Source organism: Peromyscus leucopus, chromosome 8b (assembly GCF_004664715.2).
Source record: "Peromyscus leucopus breed LL Stock chromosome 8b, UCI_PerLeu_2.1, whole genome shotgun sequence".
In the NCBI taxonomy this organism is placed as follows: Eukaryota; Metazoa; Chordata; class Mammalia; order Rodentia; family Cricetidae; genus Peromyscus; species Peromyscus leucopus.
The window spans coordinates 37,050,381-37,069,553 of record NC_051086.1 but is presented as its reverse complement, the minus strand read 5'-3'; the positions used below and the strand labels follow the sequence as shown (position 1 = coordinate 37,069,553).

At 36.1% G+C, this 19,173-nt stretch overlaps 1 protein-coding gene across 2 annotated transcripts in view; it reads right to left on the bottom strand.

The window, feature by feature from the left end:
* Positions 1 to 355: 355 nt before the first annotated feature.
* Positions 356 to 19,173, bottom strand: part of Fnip1 (folliculin interacting protein 1) — an 88,737-nt gene continuing 69,919 nt past the window's right edge. For both annotated transcript variants that reach the window (XM_028880016.2, XM_028880017.2), the window contains 7 exons: positions 18,191 to 18,337; positions 16,895 to 17,064; positions 13,866 to 15,282; positions 12,614 to 12,782; positions 9,595 to 9,792; positions 5,222 to 5,337; positions 356 to 3,008 (listed from right to left, as the gene is read on the bottom strand). In XM_028880016.2, coding sequence (XP_028735849.1) covers positions 2,930 to 3,008; positions 5,222 to 5,337; positions 9,595 to 9,792; positions 12,614 to 12,782; positions 13,866 to 15,282; positions 16,895 to 17,064; positions 18,191 to 18,337 — 2,296 coding nt within the window. In that variant the 3' untranslated portion in view covers positions 356 to 2,929. The remainder of the gene's footprint in view (positions 3,009 to 5,221; positions 5,338 to 9,594; positions 9,793 to 12,613; positions 12,783 to 13,865; positions 15,283 to 16,894; positions 17,065 to 18,190; positions 18,338 to 19,173) is intronic.

The window sequence follows — 19,173 nt, the reverse complement described above, 5'->3', positions numbered from 1 at the left end:
ATTGGTATTTTTGTATGTTTTTTTGACACAGGGTTTCTCTGTGTAACAGCTCTGGTTGTCCTGGAATTTGCTTTGTAGACCTGGCCTTGAACTCAGAGAGATCCATCTGGCTCTGCCTCCTGAGTGCTGGGATTACAGGTTTGTGCCACTACTGTACGGCCTAGCTAAATTCTTAGCAATCATTATTTTACTTGACTCTTATAATCTAATAAGTATTAACAGATTCTACCAATATAGAAAGGTCATACGCTCAAAGGTATTAAAGCTGGGGCACAAATCTAGGTTGTCTGATATCAGAGTCAAAAAATGTCACATACACCTCACTAACATATGAAAGAAACACAAACATTACCCATCAAATTGACATGTGTATTTATTGCACAAATTTCCCCTAGAACTGGGAGGTTATTATAATACAGGTGTACATTTGAGAAATGTATTCAGAACAAACAAGTATGTACATTTTGTATATTCATCATCTAAATAACTTAAGAGAAAGCAGAACATTCTCCTCATAAGACAGCTACCAGACACAGGCATTATGCAAATTGTTTTTAGTGATCATCTGCATTGTGTGCCAATTGCAACAAAAAGAAATCTGTACTAATATGTTTATTGCACTTAATATTTTCAAATTCAAAGTTAAGACATATTAATAAATGCCAAGATATTTAAAATCAAATCAATTAGTTTACATATATGGAAAATTAGTTTTAATCCTATAATATAAAAGATCCCTTTTTAATTTCCCGTTACAATGAACAGGTGTTTTTAATATGTAGCACATATTTGTCTGTACCATTAAGTAGTTGAAAAAATTATTTTAAACAGGCCAAAACTCTTTTCACATTTATCACAGCCACACTGTAAAGAAGTAGCAGCTCATTCCTTGGGCTTTGAATAAGTAAAGAATATGATGATAAAGGTATTACAAACTCAGGATTCCTATAAGGACTAGTGAGTCTTTAAGAAACTATAGGCCTTTCCTTTCCAGCAAAGCTGAGTTTTGAGAATAATAGGTGCACAAGCCATTCACTTAATAAAGACTAGAATTACTAAGTGGTAATGAGAGATTTCAAATAGAACTATGAAAAGTTCCATGATTAAGAAAACATCCCAAAACATTATCTACCTTCTACATATTCTTCTGAGCCACAATCAAAAAATAATGTACAATGGCCATAGATGAACTTTTCCAGGTTCTAAATTCTGACAGACATCTACTCTCTGAATTTCAACAGAACACAGAGCAATCTCACTAACAAATGGGATACAAGGATGCCAAAGCAAACATATCTATACACTCTTTGGCAGTAAGTCATTCATGGGAAACCCAGGTACTAACTGGAACCAGCTGACAGGACAAGGGCCAACTGCAGGCACCCTAATTTGGGGTTTATGTTCCATTAAAACAGCCTACTTATTCTTTTTTAGTTGTAATTCTCCTGAACACACATAAAGAGCAAGGTAAAATTGTGACCAGACACTATAAATTCAAGATTCTGAAGACTATAAACCACAGAAAATTTTCATTAATTACTGAAAATTTTAAATAGCAAGAATGGATGTGTTATAGTAAATGTATTCAGTAACTGAACAAGCGAGTAGGGCTCTTTTTGTGTTTTTTGTTTGTTTTTGAGCTAAAGAATTTAGAATTAGTCAATGAAAACAGAAACCAACTTTAATTCTAGCATTATGTGTATCTTAGCCCACACAGGCAAAGAGTAAGCTATTCAAGTAAACTGAGGTAGTAGAGTATATTGAAAACATTATCTACCCACCTTTTTATTTACATTACTTACAAGAGTTTGGTTCCTTATTAGCCTTTCTTACAAGCAACAATCTACACTATATACAAAGACAACAACAAATGGTTAAGTGGAAAGCTTTGAAAAACAATCAGTTTTTGAAAACAGGGAATACTTAGAGAAAAGAAAAATTTAAAGTTATTACTTCTATTGGTGTAAATTGAGGATTATTAGCAAATATTCTGCTCATATGGGTTCAATGGTCGATACTGAAATCAAAGTTTGTGGCCACCTGAGCACATTTTAAAAATATAGTATTATTTCTGTGGTTGCTTTGGTGCACTTTTTAATCTTAATTTTTATTTATTAAATTAATATGTAAATATCAAATAAGAATTAGCTCATTCTTATAAAACAAATGGTATAAAGTAGTATTCTTAGGGAATCTACAACCTTTAGCCTCAAAAAGATTGGCTTTAAATATATTTTAGAGTGTGTGAAACAGAAAATCATCAGAAGATAGTATTTCAATATTACACACAATACTAGATGAAAAAATATTTTTTAAAAAGGCATGTTTATCAATATTGTATTTCTATCCCTGCTTTTTTAAAAAAATAGATACATATGTACACTTGGATGGGCAACATGAGATCTTCACTCATTGTGAGTTTCTTATAATTAACAGGTTGTTTAAAATACTTAAATAAACTAGAAATTAGTTGACCTGAACTGCAAAACAACAAATAAATCAAGGTCTTATAGAATTCTGTATCATAGAAATAAAAATTAAAAATTAGTGAAATGAAGATTTCTGATATTTGATCATGAGATATCTATTGCTATTCATAAGTTGAGTTTGCATGAAATTCCTGGAGAGAAATTTCTAGTTTCACTTTAGCAAAAGCTACTTGCCTTGCCCCCACACCAATTATTTATGTTGCTTTAATTTCACTTGGTTGAAAATCTACCGCTACCCCGATGTCCAGTTAAAAATAAAAAGCCATCCAGTCTATGTAGACTGTGATACAACACGGCATGATAGAGATGACACATTCACACAGAAGCCTAATGGAGAAAACTAACACAAATAACAGAACAGCAACAACTCCACAGATACACACTGTGCTTGCCTCCTTGGTTTCTATTCAACTTTAAACCACAGTTAACCTCTAGGCATGTTAAAGGAGTATCTGAGCAACATATGGAGAATGGGTGCTTGCTACAGCAGCCAGAAGAGGAAGGTCACTGGATTCAATCCTGAAATAAAGAAAAGAAAACTCAGTTCAGGCTTTCTGTGTATCTAAAATATGAATCTTACATGCAATGATCACTTCTGCACTATAATCCATCTCAGCATTTAAAGACTCACTCTGGCCAAAATGAAAAGGGTAAAGAGCTAAAGATAACAACACTTGGAAAATGTCACTAATAGTAGCACCACAGATTCAAGGGAAAAGAAGCTTCCAAATGCAAAGGAAACCAAGGCACAGACACCGGAAAGCACCACAGCTGACCTGTCATTTATCTAGGGACAGATGTGCAAGAAATATAATTTATTAGTAATAATAGTATGTGTGAGCTTTTAACCAAAAGTATTTCTATAATACATGCTATATAAGTAGTGGAAATTTCTTTAAAATACATCATACCACAAATTATTCAAAGCATGGTAGCAACAATCTGTAACCCCGCAGTAGGTAGACTGAGGGAAGAGAGTCACAAGTTTGAGGTTTAGCTAATCTACAAAGTAAAGCCCTGCTTCAAAATAAACAAAAAATTAAGAACTCAAATAATTTTCAGAAAAAGAAAAATGGTCAATGCATTTAGAAAAAGTTAGATTTAACTTGTTAAGGAATTTAAAGAAAAAAAAATCATGCCAGCTCAGGAGCAAGAATTTTGAAAGTCTGCTACTAATTTGGCTAATAAGTGATAGCTTCTTCTGCTTATGGGAGTTCAGACTGCAATTTCTAGACAGTATTTAGTGTTACCAAAATTATGTGTATAATTTAATGTGCATGTCCTTTAATCAAGCATTCTACTTCCAGGAATAGAATTTATTTTACACAGGTCAAAAAATTTATTTTCATTTCAGCACTGGTTTATAACAGCAAAATATTGTAAGCCATAAATTATAAAATGGAATGCTATACCACCATTAAAATGAGATCTATCAGTATGCATACATATAAAGAAATATTCAGGCTATATTAACTGCATGCTGCACACTGACAGAGTACAAATCAATTTCTACTTTTATACATTGTAAAATTCAGCAACAATAAACAATGTCAACAGTGTTTATGTTAGGGTTGAAGTTGAGGAAAAGATGATGGTAACTTTCCATTTTACACCAAATGTACCATTAACTTGGTTTAAATGTACATTATTTTAAAATTAGTTTAATTTTTTAAGGTATGAATACAGGTATCACAGTCTCCTCTCGCTCTCTCTCCCCCTCCCCACCTCTCTCCTACTTCCTAGGAAAATAAGATATTGTTACTGATTTTCCAAATACTGGAGAACCATTCTCTAAAAGCCTCATTGGAACTTGAACAAACTTTGGTATAGAATACAAACAGTACTGAAGTCAAAGTATTTAGAGTCATTCAAATTACTGTTCAGTCCTAATATGTGACAAAGGGCATGCTTATTTACAAAATTGGCCATTTCCAATTTGGATATTGCCTACACACCACAGAATAACTAAAACAATTGGGCATCATATATAACTCTGGTAGAGTATGTTCTTCTTATGTGTGAGGCTGTAGGGTAAATCCCCAGAACGGATGACAAAAAAAAAAGTTTAGACTTTAACTTGGTTTGTGATATACACTGGATTCTAAATTATTGACACTGATCCCTTTTCCTTTCATAGAAACTGAATTTAGGGGGAAAAAAATCTTTAACTCCTTAAACTAGAATTTTATCATGCACACAAACACAGAACAGAGAAAAGCTAATAGAATAAGGCTATATTATTCTTAGAAACCAACTTCCTTTTTCTCCTTAGTTAGCATTTCAGATAGCTGTTATTTTCCAGGGAGTAACCATAGAGTAGGTCAATATACTATAAAGATCATGGTGAGGAACAGTAACCTGCAGAAGAGAGCAAACACAAATTGAGCATCTTTACTTCCATTAGCTCATTTGAGAGGCAGGGCAGATGCTTTCAATAATGTATCTACAACAAATTTAGTAAGTAAAACCTAAACACTTATTTTTTTCTAAGATTAAAAATTCAGGTTTAATTCCCTCTGCCTATATTCTTGACAAAGTACAGGGATGGTGAAAGGGCCAATGCATCTATATTAGGGGTGATAGAACCTGCTTTTCTACGATACAGAGAAACCTGAACACTAGCAGTGCATAGCTTCTAATAGGAAAAAACACACAAAACCAAACAACAAAAAGCAGTTCTGAGGAACATGACAAGAGACACAGCAAAGCCAGAAAATAAACCATGAACATACCCAAGCACCACTCCTAGCTCCTTGACATGAACACGCATCTGTCCCCTCAGGTACTCCGACAGCATTTTGCTCTTGAAGTATAATTCCTGTAACCGGTCTTCAAGGTGCATTACACACTGCAGTTAGGGAAGAACCAAACTCTGTTAGAAAACTCATTCTCATTCTTTTGAGTAATGTCAAATTTCTTGCCTTGTCGGGGAGAGGACATGAGGGATAACAACAGATTTTCGCTATATATTTGAGATGGCTTTGAATTCCCTACGTAGTTCAGGATGGCCTCAAATTCTTGGGCACCATGCATGTATTACAAGTATAAACCACCACACCCAGCTAGCAAATTTCACAGCATCAAGTTTTACACAATTCCATTTGGTCATTCCAACATGAATAATATTCAGAGGAAATTAGGTATGCAGTTTTAGATGGAAAGAAGCATAAATCTGTTTCTCGTTAATATCAAAGATTAACTCCCAAGGCATTCTTCTTTTTAAACTGAAATAAAATTTACCATCTCAACCATTTTAAATGTACAGTTCACTAGCATTTCAGATGTTGTACAGTGATCAATATTCATTTACAAGACTTTAAAAACATTTTAATTTCAAATCTGATATATATATATCTGAGCATATATATTCATACATATATACATATTCTCTCTCTCTCTGAATAAAAAACTGTTTACAACAGTTCAAAGAAGGAACAGTAAGTAGACATTGCAGAATGAGGGGTTTTGTGTGTGTGTGTGTGTGTGTGTGTGTGTGTGTGTGTATGTGTGTGTGTTTTGTTTTGGGCTTTTTGAGACAGGGTTTCTGTGTGTAGTTTTGGTGCCTGTCCTGGATCTTGCTCTGCAGACCAGGCTGGCCTCAAACTCACAGAGATCCACCTGGCTTTGCCTCCCAAGTGCTGGGATTAAAGGCATGCACCACCACTGTCCAGTGCTGAATGAGTTTTATAACCTAAAATAGCAAAACTTTAAAACACCTACATTTTGTATTTTGCAATTAATTTATACATGTTTCCTAAAATAGATGCTTTCTCATACAATTGATATTATATATGTTTGAAGGGGAAAATGTGACTTTCAAGTAATAAACACTAAATTCCTTTCCAATGAAAATCTGCTACTAAAAGCACCTGATAAAAACTTGTTTATAAGTCAGGTGGTAGTAGTGCATGCCTTTAATCCCAGCACTTGGAAGGCAGAGGCAGATAAATCTTTGAGTTGGAGGTTAACCTAGTCTACAGAGCGAGTTGAGTTCCAGGACAGCCAGAGCTACATGGAGAAACCCTGTCTTGAAAAAACCAAATCAACCAAACAAACAAACATACAAACCAAAAAACCAAAACAAAACAAAACCAAAAAACCAAAATTTGTTTTATTACAACTGAATGGATGTGGGGGTTCATCAACTATCTTGTGGTATGTATCTCATCCATAATATTCTTGTTTAGGTTAAAAATGCCTTAAGAAAATGTTAGCTGCAGAATATGTATATATAAAACAGACAATACAATTTACCTTATTAACTATTATTCATTTTTTTTTTTTAATTTTTTTGAGACACAGTTTCTCTGTGTAATAGCTCTGGATGTCTCGGAACTCGATTTGTAGACCAGGCTGGCCTTGAACTCACAGAGATCCACCTGCCACCGCCTGGCTTTTATTTATGTTTTTTAATTGGAGATGAGGTCTGGTGTATACCAGAGTACCTGAAAACTTGCTATAAAGTCCAGGCTGACCTTGAATTTCTGATTCTGCCTCTCCCAGCTAAATACTGATATTATAGGCAACACCACTCTTGGTTTAAGAGGTGCAGGGGATCAAACCTAGGGCTATGTGCATGGATGGCAGGCAAACATTCTACCTGTGCTGTCCAAACATATCCCCTGCCCCAATACAGAACATTTTCAAATATATAGTTGAGTGACATTAAGAATATCTACAATGTATAACTAAAACCACCATTCACTTGAGAATTTCTTTTCATCACAAACTCTTTACCCAACAATAACTTCTCCTTTCCTCCTTCCTCCTCTAGTAACTACTAGTCTAGAGATAAACTATAAAACTTACAAGAAAGCAAAGAGGAAAACGTCTGTGAGGTAAATGAGAATGGCAAAGTGATTCTTTAAACATACACCAAAAACACAGGCAACAAAAATTTTAGCTCTTAAGTACAGGTCTTTCATCCAAGTTGAGCTCATTTTTAAATATGGCATAAAATAAGGACTCAAGAACATTGTTTTTTTAAATGTGGCTGTCTTTTGTTGTAAATATTTTTCCTTGTTGACTGTGCTCTTGGCACTATTACTGAAACCAATCCTATATGAGAAGGTTTAATTCTGGGCTCTTCAATCTGTAATGAATGAAGAATGAATCTGTCTATATTCTGGTCTTTATGCTACTACCACCATGTTTTGACTATAGCAGCACTCTAAGTTTTGAAATTAGGAAGTTTGACCTCTCTAATTTCTACTGCTGTTGTTTTTTAGAATAGGGTCTCCTCCTATGTAGCTCAGATCATCTGGGAATTTACAGGCATGTGCCACCATGCTTGGCTACTTTCCTTTCAAAATTACTTTGGCTCTTTGGGTTCCCCTGATGTTCTATATGACTGGATTAAATTTTTTGGTTTGATTTTTTTTTATTTTATTATGTAGATGTTTGCTTGCACATATGTATGTGTACATGTGCATGCTGTACCCACAGAGGCCATCAGATTCCCTGGGCTGGAGTTACAGATGACTGTGAGCCACCAAGTAGCTACTCAAGAGTTGAGCCCAGGTCCTCTACAAGACCAGCCAGGGCTCTTAACTACTAAGCCATCTCTCCAGCCCCAGGTTTTCAATTCTTGAAAAATCTTTCATTAGGATTTTGATAGGGATACTATTCAATTTGTATGTCAGTTTGGGAAGTAATGACAATATTAAGTCTTCCAACTGTGGGTCCAGACAAGCATAGGGACAGAAAGGTGAGCTCTTCTTTCTCTGGCAAGAGTAGCCTGAGTTGTGTTGTGAGGCAGGTCATTTGATCCATATGATGGAACAGTAGTGGGGCAAAAGTCTACTGATGTTTAGAGTGGCCATTAACTTGAAGCAAAAGAACCCTAGGTTTTCCAATTCTCAGACTTGGATGTTTCCATTATTTCTGCCTCTTCTACCTCATTTCTATAATGTTTTCCAGCTACAACTCCTTTTCTTGGTTACATTTCTTTCTAAACAATATTTTTACTGTTTTAAGTGGAAATGTTTTTTCCCCTCCCCACTTGGAATTTTCTTTTTAATGAGACAGGACAATTTTGAACTCAGTATGTAGCTGAAGCTGGCCCTGAATCCTACATCCTCTTGTCACTGGTGTGCTCACAATGCTTCATTTTCATTTCAGTTTGCTCACAGTTAGGATATAGGACATCTTAACTTTACACGTTTTTTTCTCCTGCAAATTCTATCAATTTTTCTCATGAAATGCGTTTTCTAGATCATGTCATCTGCAAATAGAAATAAAGTCTATCTTCCTTTCCAATTTTGAAGTATTTTATTTCTGGTTTTGCTTAGTTGTTCTGACTAGAACCTAAGTACCATGCTGGAGGTCAAGTGGTGAAAATAGGTTTCTTCAACACTAATCATGGAGGACACTCTCAGGCTTCTGACACTGAGCAGTGCTGATGGGTGTTTGTCACACTGATACAGAGAGCTTTTGAGAACTTTACTTTACAGTTCTCTTAACATGAGAAAGAATGAGCCCTCAAAGTGGGAGAAGGTATCAAGAGGCTATCACTGTCACAAAGTGAAATTATTCAAAGTCCTGACATGATGATGGGAGTCTGAAATGACATCCTACACAAACCAGGAGTACTGAACGGACACACTACATGTGATCAAAAATCTGGCTGCTGAAGTCAGAGTGCACAAATTTAAGTGCATCCCTTTCTTTCTTAGCCCACAGATGGCCTCAGTAATAGATCATCTCATATTCCTGAAATAGAGAAATCCATTATGTGGGTACATGTACTGCTGGGTTCTAGAGAGGGCTCTTTCTGAATGATGGACAGCTGCTTTCTGTCTTCTCACATGGTACAGCTAGAACAATCTTAATTTCTTTCCTCCTTAGTACACCACTAGTCTTCTCACATGAACCAACACTCAAGACTTAAACAACCTTAATGATCTAATCTAACCCTCCAAAATATCCCAGCTCTAGATTCTATCTCTACAATGGATGGAGGAGGAAGAGGATAAATATTCACTGTAATACCTCTTTGAGCAAAGCAATGATAAAAGCTAGTAAGAATATTTAGTATGTGTATACAGTATGCCAAGTTCACTTAGCAGAGTACTCAAAGTCATTCAAGCCATATATATATACTTACAAAGTTTGGAGACAAGTTATGTTTATAAAGCTGAAGAGTGGAATGAAGCAGGTTGGAAACAAGACTAGAAACCAACACTTCCTTTCCCAATTTATTATCAGTCACTCGTCTCTGACTGCTGGCGATCTGAACAGTCCATTTATCCATATCAGCTATTATACAGACAGCTTCTGCTATTGGTTCATCCAACACTGGATGCTGGAAAGAAAAGAATTCAGTCTATGATAAGCAAGTTTTCAAAAGTAATGTATGTAGAACAAGTCAATTAATAAAAAAGCAGAAAAATATATAAAATATTACCAATGAATCCTCGATAGAAAATGGAATAATTAATAACAAATACATTGAAGTACTTTATGCATATACTTTGTATTCATCAATAAATCTTTGTGTCCTTAAATCTAGAATTGAATGTTCCCCAGTCTTTTTGATCAGTTACTTATGCCAGACAACTCGAAGAAAACAGTTCTTAGTTTAAAAAGGCTAAATCTTTCCAAATAAGACAGGCCTTTTTCTTTCTTTTTTGACAGAAACGTACTTGCACAAATGAGACAAGTGTAAAATTTTGTTATATCAGCCATCAACATGCCTCAGAACCACAGGTGTGATTTGGTGATGCCATGAAATACATTATTGCCTCTGTACATTAACTTTTCTATTTTGCCAGGACATGCAGGCAGAACATAGATATATGTTTAAAGGAGAACAAGTCCACATATACTAACTTGACTAATCAAGCTTGACTGTGAAAAGTACAAAGGATTTCTTCTATTCAATGTATCTTCATCTTACTTAATACCATTATCACACAGTATTTTCATACTTACAACAGTGAAAAATAATATTTTAATTGACTGTCTTAGTTTGCTTTCTATTGCTACAGTAAAAACCATGGCAAAAGGATATATTTAAGTTTACAGTCATAATCCATTATAAAGACAAGTCTGGACAGGAACTTGAGGCAGCAATTGAAGCAGAGACCATAGAGGACACTGCTTAATGGCTTGCTCAGTCAGCTTTCTTATACAACACAGGGCCACACATGCCCAGGGGTAGCATCACCCACATGTGGGCTTGGCGCCCCCACATCAATCATTAATCAAGAAAATACATCACAGACTTGTCTACAGGACAATATGATAGAAATAATTCCTTAATTGAGGTTCCTTCTTTCTAGATGACTCTAGCTTATATCAAAGGAACCATAATAACAAAACAAACAAATAAACATTAGTACACTGACATATAGGTAAAAGGCCATAAGGCGGAAGGCTCTACTTTTTGACTTCTCTTAGGGGAAGTCAAATCCTTTATGCCATGGATTAAAAATAGAAATTAAGTATACAGTATAACTATCAGTAATGTAGTCCTGCAATGCTAAATACTTCATTATATTTTATTATTTATATAGGTTATGGACATTTTTTTAAAAAACAAAAACAAAACCTATGGCCAAAAAGAAGAGCAACAAAAACAAGAGTAAATGGCCTGACTTTTACCATCACAATGATTGCTAAGCCAGATTTGCTCCTACATGATCCCAAGTTGAGGATGTTGGCATCCTCAACATCCATCCCTTTACCCAGTTAATGAACAACCACCTGAATAGCATTCTTTTCTAAACAGTAGACAAGGAAGGTATTAATATTTAAAAAAGAGTAAAATAAAAATCTAGTTACAGATCAATCAGCAATTACTGGAGATGTAGAAGAGAGAACACTTCAATGTACATAAGAACTGCAGGTAAGACAGGAGAGGAACATAGACAGTTACTTAGGAAGAAACATTGTGAGAAGGCCTCAAGTAAATGCATTTGGATAAATTTTTGAGAAATAATATTGAAAAATGGGGGAGAAAAACAGGAAATAAAAAGGCTGGAGAGAGCAAGGCAGGCTGGCACATACCTGTTACCTTAAAACTCAAGACTAAGAATTGAAAATTTTAGGTCAGTTTGAACTATTCAGCAAGACCAAAAATCAAAATCACACAAACCCTCAAACTACCAGCACAATAAAAATGAGCAAACAAACACTATTACCACCATAACAAAAAGCCAATGACTTAGAATAGATGGAGTTTCCACAGCTGAAAAGGGTATCTATCTATAAGGACCCTATCAATAATATCCTAATAGTGAAAGACTCAATGGTTCCCTCCTAAATATCTATCTACAAGAACCCTATCAATAATATCCTAATAGTGAAAGACTCAATGGTTCCCTCCTAAATATCTATCTACAAGAACCCTATCAATAATATCCTAATAGTGAAAGACCCAATGGTTTCCTCCTAGGATAAGGAGCAAGACAATACAATCTTCTGTCACCTGTTCTTTCCATGCAACACTGGACAGATTTAACCCAATATAATCAAGACTGGAATGGAAAATGTAACACTGTCCACTGATGACATAAATAGTGGGTAAGAACTCTAAGGATTCTATATGAATACCACAACTAGTAAGAGCTTAGGAAAACTACAGAATAAAGGGTAAACATAAAAGATCAATTGTATTTCTATATATAAGCAAAAATCTGACAAGGAAATTAAGAAATACTCTCTTAAGCAAGGCAATCGTGGTATACAACTTTAATCCCAGAGCTCAGGAGGTAGAGGCAGGCAGATCTCTGAGTTTCAGGACAGCCTGGTCTAAAGAGTGAGTTCCAGGACAGCCAGGGCTACACACACACACACAAATAAAACAAACAAACAAAAACATGTCTTGAAAGACAGAAAAACAACAACAAAGAGAAATACTCTTTTGGATATATCAAATTGATGCGATGAGTATCTAAAATATTTCTTATTTTTCAAATTTCCATTTGGTACATTCCTAAAATTCAATTCTTGTCTTCTTCACAATGGTAAATATAATGACGCAGGTGCTATATATGAGGTGATGGATTCAGAGAACAGTGACTATTATATGGTCACAGCTTAGCTAAAATTAACATACAAGGAATTCTGGGTTGTAATAGAGTTTGCTTTAAGTATATTCAGAAGCTGTGAGGGTATCTCACCTGCACAGCATGAGACAAATCTGACACCAGGCATTGACGGAGCTTCTCATCACTTCCAATTCCTTGAAGAACAAAGTCAGGAACGTAAGATGAGCAGTAGCCACCCAGCAAGGATCTTCCAAAGTTGGCAATGTTAGGCTGAACAGCACTCACTTCAATTAACTTTGACCTGAAAAAAAGAGGACCAAGGAGGGAAATTTAGTTAAATAATAAACATCTTTTATTAGTGGCAGAAGATGGGGTGGGGAAGGTTATGAACTCTACTAGTCTGTCTTTCCAGTACCTTTGCTTTTTATAAACTATATATAGAGTAAAATTAGCTTTATATAAAAACTGGCCTAAGCACTAAAAGAGACCACAAAATACTGTTTTCTCCTGGAGGAGGCCTGAAGAACACAGCTCTTTTATAACAGACTTTAGGAGACTATCCTTTAAAAACATTTGTAGCCAGGCGGTGGTGGTGCACGCCTTTAATCCCAGCACTCCGGAGGCAGAGGCAGGCGGATATCTGTGAGTTCGAGGCCAGCCTGGTCTCCAAAGCAAGTTCCAGGAAAGGCACAAAGCTACACAGAGAAACCCTGTCTTGAAAAACCAAAACAGAAAAAAAAAAAAAAAGAATAAAAACATTTGTAACACATTCCTAACAAAATCAGATTATGAAAATCACTGTGTAAAACAAAGTACCTAAATAATCTAGGTCTGTAACATTCCAAAGCAGGGATAGTCTTCTTGCATACTTGACCTCAAATACATATTCCCTCTTTGTCTTAGCTAAATTTATTTATTCCCTACCACCTCAAAGATTCTTTCTAAGTGCCAGGCTTGTCATAGGCCCACTTTGGGATGTATATATGCATAACTCACTCCAAAATGGTTTGAAAACTAAGCAGAGACCAATTTCCTACATTTCACTTATATTGTTTAATGTCTCTCTGATGCCTTCACAAGGGGATGATGTGAGGAATAGTCTTTAATTCTCCCTATGAGAGGCATAATGACATTAAAAATTATTTTATTAATCATTATTTTGGAGGTAGGTGCATGAAGTCAGTCAGTTCCTTCTTTCTACTGTGGGTTTCGGGGTCAAACTCAGATCATTAGGCTCATATAGCAGGTGCTTTTTACTGTGTAGCCATCTTGGAGCCTTAACCTCTTTTTAAAGTTAGTTACTGCCAATCTCTAGAGACTGGCTAAACAAAACAAAAGGGTATTTTTCAACAGGAGTTGTTTCAGGTGGAAACTTTCTACTTACCCAGGAAAAGGTATTTCATCCTCTTCTGCCCAGTCTTCCTGCTCCCCTCCACAGTAACTGCCAACTTGTCTCCTTATATCAGGACCAGTGTCTTCACTCTCACTATCTCCAAGGGCACTATCTGAACTTTCATTTCTTGGAATGTCCCATTCAGTTCCTACAGCAATTTTTTTCTCTGAACTCTCTTTATCCCCATGGGGGACAAGAATAGAGAGGGAATCTCTTTGGTCCTGCTGAGGAAAGCAGGCATTACATGAATCTTGATGAACGGTTTCTATACATTTACAAAGCTCACTTTTCTGTTTGTTATTTTTTGTATACAATCTTTTTGGGAACTCTAACATACAGCAATACTCTTTACTATCTGTACTTGTCTTAACAGGAACATCATCAATAGTCCTAGTTTCAATTGAATCATCATTAAAATATTCATCAAACAAGCTCATGCTTTCTGGGTCTGAATGATTCCAACAAGGAAGCTTACAGGACTCTCCAGAAACCATGTTCTGTGCACCAGACTCTGCAGATTGGTCCTTAGTTATTTTACTTTCTTGATGCTTATCAGTCACCCCTCTGTCTTCCTTCAGTGGTTTGCTATGATGTCTATTAATCTGATCCACCACGGCCTGACTCCGAAGTTCAGTATCTGAATCAGGTGACATAGAATCTCCAATCAAGAAAGTAACCTTTGTCTGAGTTACCTCACAGGAAAATGCACTAGGCATAGTCTTATCTGGAGGTTTCTTTTCCACAACTATCCCTGTGGATCTCATCGATGTGCCTGTGTGATTATCTGAATCCAGTAATTCCTTACTCTGCCAGGATTCTTCTGTTGGCTCCAAGCCTGTCTCTGACAACACACATTTGTCTGCTGGAGCAGATCCTGTACAAACAACTGTCTCTAACTTGGTGTCAAGGCAAGTTCTTAATTTATCTCTGTACTGTTTAATATCAACAGCATTTTCTTCTTGGCAGTCAGGAGGAGAGATCTTTTGGCATTCATCTGCAATTCCCAGCAATTCCTTAGAGTTGTCTTGAATATCTTCTCTCTCTGGTTGTGACACATTCTCTGTACTTTGCCCAAGGAGTGGATGACTGCAGTATTTACAGTTACAGTTAGGAGTTCTTGTCTCTTCTGACTCTTTAAAGAGCAAACTGCTTTTGTTTCTATGCATTGTGATTAGCACATACTCGGATTCCTCTATTTCCCCTTTTTCTAAAGTGGTAGTAATCACCGTGCCTGGCATAACAATGGCTTCATCTTCTCCACTTTCTAAAAGATGGGTTTCTTGAAGTTCAGAGCATCTAATGAAGTAAGTAAGAAAATAAAGCAGCCTCTGGACCAGATCTTGTCGTTTGCCAACTACCACAGTCCTTGCTAACCGTACAGGAGAACCAATAGCGCCATATAAATCTCCTGCAATAAAAAGACCAATTAATAAACACAGAGCTAAACAGTCTTTCAATTATGAGAAACCTTCTCATACAAATTCAGATTTTACTCTTAAGTTCTTTAAAAGATGCCTGACTATTAAAGAAAGTAGGGTAAGATGTGTGGTTTTAACCAGGGAGAAAGGTGAATGCAGGGGCTTTTCTAGCTGTGTTCTTAAACAGCTGCTGTAGGTTTTTTTTTTTTTTTTTTTTTTTTTTTGTTTTTCAAAACAGGGTTTCTCTGTGTAGCTTTGCGCCTTTCCTGGAACTCACTTGGTAGCCCAGGCTGGCCTCAAACTCACAGAGATCCGCCTGGCTCTGCCTCCCGAGTGCTGCGATTAAAGGCGTGAGCCACCACCGCCCGGCAGCTGCTGTAGTTTTAAAACCTCAATAGTTAGTTCTCAAAGTCAAACTTACTGAGAATATTCTCCACACTAGATGTCACACAAAGGACCTTTATTTGGTGAAGTCTGTTATAAAGGAGGCCATAGTCAAATGCAGAAAGGAGAAAGCACAGTATCTGCTACAGGCGTGAAAGGAGAGGGACAGTAATGGCATGGAGTACAGCAGAAGGAGTCAGCACACATTTTTGTATTTGTACTATGGCTCAAATCAAACCTATAACCCAAGTGCAAAACAAGAACTCAAAAATAAATAAAAACACATCAATATAAATCCCTTTTACAAGTTTTCAATATGTACATTTAAAACTCTGTACTTTCATGTTATAAAACAGGCATACCTTTTGAAAAAACAAACATGAATCTTAAGTAAATATGTGCCACAGACAGGACTGTGGTAAATGTTCTCCTCTGGCTAATAAATGGGCTCAAATATCACAACATCACCACTCCAAAATAATCCTCCCAATTCTCACTAAATAGCCAATGAACAGAAACTGCTGTGGCCTGGTGAGTCTGTCACAGCAGCTCCTGCCTGACTCTCCTAGCTTCATCTTCTTAGAGTTATCCTTTGTATGGTGTTCTCTAAAGCCCTCACCTAAGCTTCAATACACCACTTAAAGTTTTACACTTCAATGTTCAGAATCCCTGTGTACCGTGCTCAGTCTTCTTTATCTCTTCCAGCACAGAGCCTCTCAGCCAGGTTTACTCAACTGTGTAAAGATCAAACTCCCCTTCCTAGACTACCAGTCAGCTTTCATTTCACTTCAATTTATTAATTGTATGATCATTATTGTGAGAATACATGCTGCTGATGGTATCTGACTGCTAGCCTCTTGAGACAAAGATAAAATTATTCATCTAGCTTTACATTCCCTTATTCTCTTTTCACAGGACCTTAGGTACAACTATGCACTCAGAAATAACCAGAATTTGACACTGACTTCACAGATCCATAGTTAATAATAGTTAGAGCAGGAATTAGCATGTACCTTCTTCCATTCTACCTACAGTTCTTTAACTCTAAAGAATGGGAGCAAGCCTAAGACAACAGGACAATTTAGCAGACATGAAAGGACAAGTATCAGAGAGATACTTTAGAATAAAGCTGACAAAAGAAAGGTCTATATTTAGTCAGTTGTTGCTTAAAAGTAAGTTTTAAGTTTATATACAATATACAATGTTCAGACTACATACCAAGTTGTGCCCAAAGAGGGTTATATGGATGAGTTTTTGCCAACATGCCCACACTCTGAGAGGAATGTTTTTCTAAAAATATTTTTATAGGTGGCTGTCCATTTGGCATGACTGTTGGAACCCAGGCAAGATGATTGGTCAAAACTGCAGTAATGAGAGCTGGCAAGAATCTGAAAACAAAATGTATCCTATTATATTCCAATCCACACTCATGAAACTTTAAATAAAATGTTTTGATAAACAATGAAAGTGAGTATTATACAGTGACTGAACTACATTTATAAAAAGGGGGGGAAGAAAAGACAAGTACACCCACCAAGATGGAGGGAAAAAATTGTTTCCTCGAAGAGCAATTCGAACAATGAAAATTTTCAGATTACAATTACAAAACAAAAAAGGCCTTTTACTTAAACTATGAATCCTTTTCAGTATTTAATCTGTCTACTTCACTAAAGAATCGATGAACAGGTCCTTAATTTTCAAATTTATACATCAGTAATCTACTGAGTGGGAAAAAATAGTAGTAACCTTTAACATTAGAGAGGATTAAAACATCTGACCCACCACGTGGATTCTCAAGGCCTGATGAACAGTAAGAAGAAAACTAGGACACAATAGCCTACTGAGTGTCTAACAGCAAGTCCTCAAGCACTCTGACTCGGTGAGTCTGCTGCTCACTGAAGCACAGCTGATTTCTACTTTTCATTAGTGTTTGAGAAAAGTGTCCTTGTCACTCTGAAGAAAATAAAATTCTGACACTGGAATCTGAGTGCTTCCTTACATTTTTAAAACTTTTTTTAATGAAACAAAAATATCATAAATGAATGCAATTCACATACACAAAAAGTTTAGAATCCTCAGGGAATTCTGTAACATATCTGGAATTGTAATTAAGCATAAAGACAGTTTTATTACTTTTTGTTCATAAAGTTCTGTGGTGCTCTTCCATGTCCCATCATTGAATCATCTTAGAATAGTTTGATTATCAATAAGAAATAATTATAGGGGCTGGAAAGATGACTCAGCAGTTAAGAGCACTAGCTGCTCTTCCAGAGGACCTGGATTTATTCCAGCACCCACATGGCAGCTCACAACTATCTCTAACTCCAGGATCCAACACCCTCACAAAGACATACATACAGGCAAAACACTGATGCACATAAAACAAATAATTTTTTTAAAAAAGAAATTATAAAGACAATGAGTTATCCTAATTCTATAATTAAGTTTGCTTTCAATGCAGATATATAGTTATAGCAAAATAACATATAACTAAATAAATAAAGCAAACCATACTGATTTTTGGAGGCATTTTCCATTAGAAAAGTGAATTCCTTCATGAAACGATGGCAAAGCTGGTTCTTTTCTGGAGTTCCTGACATCATTGTAAGCCAGACAGGTTCCCCAATTCTTGGCATTGTGTAAAGATTACAAATTGTTGTTCTGAAAAGAAGAAGGCACATTGTAAAATTTATGGTTCTCCAAATAACATACTCTTAGAGGCTTACTGCCAGCTTCAAAAATTCACACCTAGATTATTAGAGCTTCGGAGGGAGGAAAGAAAAAAGAAGTCGCCTTTTCTTCTTTGCCATCAGCTATTAGCATGGGGAGTGTATTCTTAGGTGAAGGGAAATATGCTGGCTCTGGCTCTGGTGCTGACCCTTCCCCCACTAATAGTGCCCTTAGAGCACATTATTTTCCTACTTTGGACGCCAGTTTCTTCCATCTCTAAGACCAAAGGATAATTCTAGGTACTTTCTAGAGCCCCTTTCTACCCTACAGTTCTAAAATATATATTCTATTTAAGTCAACTACAAAATATCAGCACATACAAAAAAACAACTACCCATCTACCTAAAAACACTAGTGGGTCACTGGGCTAGCTGTTAGTAAGCTCCAGGAGGACGAGAATGCCAAACACATATGGTCTCTTCTATGTTCTCTACTTTCTGTAGTTTTTCCTTAGATCAACACAAAGAAAGACTTCTGCACAATCACTATCGTGCTTTCCTAGATGTCCTGTGACATACTCTATTCTAAAGCCCTCAAAGCATATTTGTCAATTCTTTTCCTTTGATGTAAGTATCTATTCAACCAAATCCTGTCTATTCACTAACCAGCTCTGTAGAAGCTGAGTTTTAGAAGCTTTAGAAACAAGTAAATGTGACAACTACACAACAGTGTTCTCCCTTCCATTCTCTACACAACATTCTCAAGCACAGCTTCCAGCTTTGATAGAATTGCTCTACATTAGCAATGTCTGTGCAATAACCACACGA